The sequence below is a fragment of the Balaenoptera physalus genome (assembly GCF_965194825.1).
Source record: "Balaenoptera physalus genome assembly, chromosome: 3".
Classification (NCBI taxonomy): Eukaryota; Metazoa; Chordata; class Mammalia; order Artiodactyla; family Balaenopteridae; genus Balaenoptera; species Balaenoptera physalus.
Genome location: NC_138890.1, coordinates 82,177,190 through 82,183,189, shown reverse-complemented (window position 1 = coordinate 82,183,189; position 6,000 = coordinate 82,177,190). Strand labels below are relative to the sequence as shown.

Here is a 6,000-nt window from a genome sequence, read left to right as displayed (position 1 = left end):
GCCTTTTCCTCAGCACTTTGTTCCTGTCTCCCAATGGCAGTTACAGAGGTCGTGTCCACCTCTCCTTATAAATGAGGAGGCAGCAACTATATTCTAGTCAACTTTGTGCCTGACAGCGCCTCGCCCTATGGGTGGGATTCAAGTAACACAATTGGAAATGAGTTATCAAAAGGTGACTAGACCATTGTAGGTGTAAATTGAGGTCCAACCACAGCTTCCCACACTCAAAGTGACCCAAAACACTTGTAAAAAATTATTTCAGAAGGTCAAAAGTAAAATGCGACAGCTGAAGACTTATTTAAATAACTGTTTTAAAAATATTCCAGAGGGGGGAAAAAGAACCCTGATCTAGGCATTTCAAAAGGCTACCCTGCAAAATAAAAATCAAGTGCTGCATTGCACTATACCTCCGACCGACCGTGTCTTTTAGCTTACAAGAGATAGATGTGAACAAGGAGTAAAATCCTGCACCCTCCACCTTATTAATATGTAAAAAGGCTGAAGTCACATCTGTGCAAGGATCTATTTTTAGTGGACCTTACATACTAAACTCCTAGCCTTGATCTCTTAAACTATCAAGCCTACCATAAATGTTTGATGATGAACAAGCCCATAAAAAGAAAATGCATAAAATGAATTGAGGGAGTCAACGCATGCTCTGCCTTTTAATTACCAGTGACTTCTGCTCCGATCCTGCTCCAGGCTGGGTGCAGGCAGAGAGAACACATCAATAATTTGGGGAGCAGGGTGTGGGTATTGCAGACAAATGGGTCTAACCACGTTGTGATTTATGCTTTGGAAGCCAAACAGAGATGGAGGAAAGAGGAGCATCCTAGCCAAAAAGGGGCAGGATGAAAAAGGGGGAAATTATGAGATAAATAAAAGCATTCAGGACACAAAAGAGAATGTAGAACAGTCTTGCTTTATTACTTTTAAGTAATAAAGAACCTTTTCCTTGCCTTTTTGTCTTTTTTTCCCTTCTTTTTTTTTTCTTTTTTACAACATACATTAAGTCGTGAATCAGATGTTAGGGGGTGTGGAGATGGAAGGAAAATTGGTGACATCACAATATTTTTACAACTTTACAACAAATATAAATCTGAGTTGGTTGCATCTACCAGTGTCTAGCAAGGGTGGAAAGCAAAGGCACACTCAGGTTTATGGACCCTCTCCCCACACGCTGTGGGGAGCAAAAGAAAAAGGGAAAATACTTAAATGCAGAAGACCAGCTCAATACCTGTGGGCATTTTAGGGTTAACACCGCAAGTGATGGGTTGTGGGATACAGGGACTGGGGTGGAAGTCTGACACAGGACTCTGTAACACAGCTGAGGCATTGATGCCCGCACATGGGGACGAGAGAGCAGGTGTTGCACCTCAATACTCCTGGGAGTGAAGCTTGGGGGAGAAGGTAGCAGGGTGATATATACCCATCACCTTCCTAAGTTCCACATTTCTAAAGAAAATAGAAGGAAGAAGACAATATCTCTGTTCGTAGCAAAGTTTCATGGTTTCAGGGTACAGAGTTCACGGGGTGTGAACATCGATTCCACTAACAAAACAAACAAAACAAAAACATAACACAGAAATAACAAAAACCTATCCCGAACGACAGCAAAACTGCAAGGGGTGTTTGGAATAAAAGGCTGTGCACGTGCCCTTGCTACACACCCAGGTCTCACTCTGTTTATGGAGGCACCACTTGTCACAGCCAATTCAAAATTATCCCCAACTGTCTTTTTTAGAAAGTTTTTTTTTTAAAAGACAAAACTAAACCCAGAAGATCAAACTGGAAATGAAAAAGAGACAAAGAGACCACCAAATATACCGTTTAGCTGTTTTAAAAAACCAATGACAACCAACAACAATGCTCACAGTTTACAGTATGTTGACAATTCTTTTGTTCGTGATAAGAGTAAACAAAAGTCCCTTGTGTGTGCTTGAGCTAATGAAAACCAAGGGGAAAAACACACGCCCAACCCCCTCCCCCTACAAACAATAACCGCAAAAGGATAAAGAAATAAAAGAAAATTAAAAACCTTTTGCCCCAGTCAACGTTTTTGTAGCATCCATTGTGGTTGGCCTTGTACTTGGAGTTACTCATTAATCACAGCAGGGACCAGCCTGCCTGCATCTATTTCCATGTCATTTCTTTGTGAGCATTGCACCTGTGTGCTGAGCACATGGCTTGGAGACTCCACCCACGTGCCTGCCCAACCTCACTGCTGTGTTCTCCAGGCAGTGGACACAGCAGAAACGAGGACTGGGACGTTAGTCCCTTTTCTGCTGGCTAATGAGGATATCATCATTTTGAAATGATCTGAGAATACAAGGGAAGCAGGGAGCTCTGGAGGAAGAAAGGGGATTTGCCACCCACAACACTGGGGTCCACGCTTGGCAGCATGGCCAGAGGGTGGTTGGAGTTGGCACGACCAGAAGAACGTGTGAATCGGAAGGTGTGGTGTCGCCCAGCTTTCCCAGGCTGCAGGATTGTAACCATCACCACTGCATTCTTCTTCCATCTGCTGGACGCTAATCTTCCAGAGGGCTGGACTGGGGGTGGGGAGAGGGAGGGTTAAATAAATATCTGCATTTACTTCAAAAGGGTGAAAAGTTGATCATAATGACAGTTTGCAAGTGTACACAACTCAGGGTGTAAGGCACAAATTTACATGTGGAAAACAGGCTATTCACAGATGTAACCCCACGAAAAACCTGTGTGATCAAACCATTAATTGATGCAAGGTAGCAGCCAGCATATTAATTAGTTCACACGGTTGGTGGATTTTGTTTTCTGTCTCACATGCAAAGTGAAATGAGATGGCGTATCACAAGCTGGTGCCTTCACAGAAAATAGGAACCACTGACAAAGCCATGTTGGCAGCAATGGGACGCGATGTTCCATTCTAAAAGTTCCTCTCCTGGTTGCTTTAGAAGTTAGGATCTGGAAGGACTTTTAAACTAATTACTCTTTTGCATGTTATAAGCCAGGGACCTGACCAGCAAATTAAACTGGTAGATTTAAATAAATATTCCCCTCTTAAGTTTTTCCTTTAGCTAGATATCAGTCCAAACACAAAGCTCAGAATTCCAGCTGCAACTTATTTACTCAGTGAATTTATTGTAAAAATAAACTCAATTATTCCAGTTAATGGATTTCGCGTTAAATAGTTTAACTGTCAAGGGACTTTCTGAAGAGCTATTCAGAGGATGGTATGTGGAAGAGTCCTTAAGGAAAAAAAGTGTGAAAAATAAATAAAGAGTTACTTGCGTTAACGGTCAGGTTATTTCATTAAAAGAGAGGAGCAGAAATTTATGACATAGTTGCCCAACATGGCATTCATCTGCTATAACAGAAAGCTGTAACACTGGTGGGCATTTCACAGTATCTGCGCATAGTAAACTTCTGCCCTTGTTAACGTCTGAGTTAGAATTATCAATGAATTCTTTTTTTTTTTCTTTTTAATTTTCATGACTTTTAAAAATGTATCTGCGTTTTGCAGGTTGCAACGCTAGCCCAGCTGGGCAGCTCTTGGTGCAGTCATGGACACAATGTTGCAATTGCTGTTCACGCGCGCGTGTGTGCATGTGTGTGATGTGCGCGTGCGCGCAGGCTTGCGCGCAGGCGCACACGCGGGGCTGGGTGCGTGGGTGGCTATGTGCTTTTGGCTCATGTTTGTGATGCTGATTGAAGTCTTTCGTGAGTCCGACCTGTTGCAGGGTGTGGGGGAAGAGTGAAGGAAGAGAATGGAGGTGAGTCCCGCGTCGCGAACCTTCACCGAACCGCTTGGCCCAGTTTTCGAGAGCCCCCCTCCCCCCCCGCCGCGTCCTAGGGGAGGACCCAGCGTCCTGGGCGCCGCCGCGGCCGTCTTGGTCGGGTGGGTGCTCAGCAGCCGAGAACCTTGCTGAGCTGAGCGGGCGCCTAGCCTTTCCTGCTGGTTCGACACCTGACCCCTCCCCCAGGGATTATGTACACGCATCGTTGGGCTTCATGGATGTGGAAAGGGGCGCAAAGGAAGGTTTGGGGGGCACGTCCGGCTTTAGCGAGGGCGTGCGCTTCAGCCCCGCCCGGGTCAGTGAGTTGTAGGCGTTGAGGCTGGGCTGCCTCGAAACAGTCGCGGCCTGGCCCGAGGGCTGCGAGCTGTGCACCTGGATGGAGTCCACCCTCTGCGGGGCGGGGGGTGGGTTGTCTCCCCGGCCAAAGCTCTGGTTTCTGGAGAGGTGGGAGGAATTGGAGGAGTTAGTATTGTTTCTTTTGAGCGTGGCGGCCTGGTGGCTTCTCGTGAGCGAGTTCGTGGGGTAGCTCCTCTTATAATCAAGCCCGTAGGACGAGGAGTGGTGCATCTCCAGCCGCTTGCTCAGGCCGTTCTGAGACAGGGAGGCTCCGGGAGGACCCAGGGAGGCCTCCCGCTGGGGGACTTTGGGGGGCAGGCTGTCCAGGTTCTCCACCAGGTTCACCCCATGGTTGGGACTCTTGCTGCTGAGATGTTCCTTGATGGTCTTATATTCCAGGGTGGCCGCCTGGTCCTCCAGCGCCAGCTGGGCCACCTCGCTCATTTTGGGCTGGTCCACGTACTCGTGCTGGTAGCCCTGCTGCGTGATGGGCAGCACGACCACGCTGGGGATGTGGCTGGGGGAGGCCCGCAGGGGCAGGTCGGTGGGGATCACGGGGGAGCCCATGGGGGGCATGTCCTTGGTGCAGGCGTTGATGAGGTTCTGGTTCCTTTCCCACTCGCGGCTGCCGCGGTTGGGCTTGCGCTTCTGCTGCAGCGTCGGGGTGGACTCCGGGGTGGGCAGGGCGGCCAGGTCCAGGTGGTGCTGGTCAGCCTTGATGAGCATCTTAGCGGTGTTGCTGGGAGTGGCGAGCTTGCCGTTGTGCATGAGTGGCGTGAGGATGGCCTCCGGCTTGGGGTCTTTGGACTGGGTGTCCCCGAAGAGGCCGCTGAGCTTGGTGACGCTGCTCATGGAGCCGCGGCGCGAGTGGGTGAGCTCCTTCTCCTTGCGCTGCACGGAGGACACGTCTTTGCGACGGTGATCGCAGACGCAGTAGACGATGATGCCCGAGAAGACGGCTCCCATGACAAAAGCCAGAATGACCGCAATGGCCAGGAGGGTGACAGGAACGAGCTGGTCGTGGCCTTTGAGATAACTCTCCCGAATCACTCCTGCAAAATACATCGCATATGGTGTTAAGAAATGAAAGCAGACCGTGAGGCTTATTTTTGTTTGGCATGCACCCAGTTAATTAATAACAGTAATAAGTGACAATAGCACCTCTGCAGAACTTGTTTTCAAGACACCGTTTGCCAAACGTTAACTAATTAATCCTCCCCGCCCCACCCCCAAGTATGTAAATAGACTTCAATTGTTGCCCTCTTTGTGTTCTGAAAAAGTGTTTTCCCCTATTTTCAAGTACAGGCTCTTTCTACTTTGCTTCACTCCGTGGAATATGGAAGTTTTTCCTTTCCAAAATTTATCCTTCTTTCCCTCCCATCTCTTTTCAATCTTCCCGGTCCTAAAACCGTGAGATATTTTGAGTCTGGGGGAATAGGCAACAATTTTATGCATGTTAAGTGAACAAATTGCACACCACTCCAGGCTTCCAGGGACTTTGCTGATGACTTCCTGTGGGCAACATGGCCTCTATCTGGAGAAAAGCTGGTTAGCATTTCAACCAACTGGGGGAAGGACAGTGTGTATCATTTATAGTGTAAGAGAATAGCTAAAGCGCACAGATTACAAATGTTTATGCTGATTTTGCATCACCTCTACAAAGGAAAAAAAAAACCCTTGCACACTCAATTTCAGATGAATATGCTAAATGTTTGAATGAAGCTCTTTCCTTACTTGAGCTGAAAGAATATTTAGAAAAAGAGACCATTTGGGCTCCTGTAGTGAGTCTGAGAAGTGTCAGGTATCATTATTACAGCTAGAGTTTGCTGTCACGGTGAAATTCTTCAGCAGAGCTAATCTCTTCAGTTTAATAAAAATTATGTGGCTC

The 6,000-nt window shown here is 47.4% G+C and overlaps 1 protein-coding gene across 7 annotated transcripts in view; it reads right to left on the bottom strand.

The window, feature by feature from the left end:
* Positions 1 to 903: 903 nt before the first annotated feature.
* SEMA6A (semaphorin 6A) overlaps positions 904 to 6,000 on the bottom strand; it is a 128,314-nt gene continuing 123,217 nt past the window's right edge. For all 7 annotated transcript variants that reach the window (XM_082455730.1, XM_082455729.1, XM_082455733.1 and 4 more), the window contains one exon: positions 904 to 5,164. In XM_082455730.1, the coding sequence (XP_082311856.1) occupies positions 3,966 to 5,164 (1,199 nt within the window). In that variant the 3' untranslated portion in view covers positions 904 to 3,965. The remainder of the gene's footprint in view (positions 5,165 to 6,000) is intronic.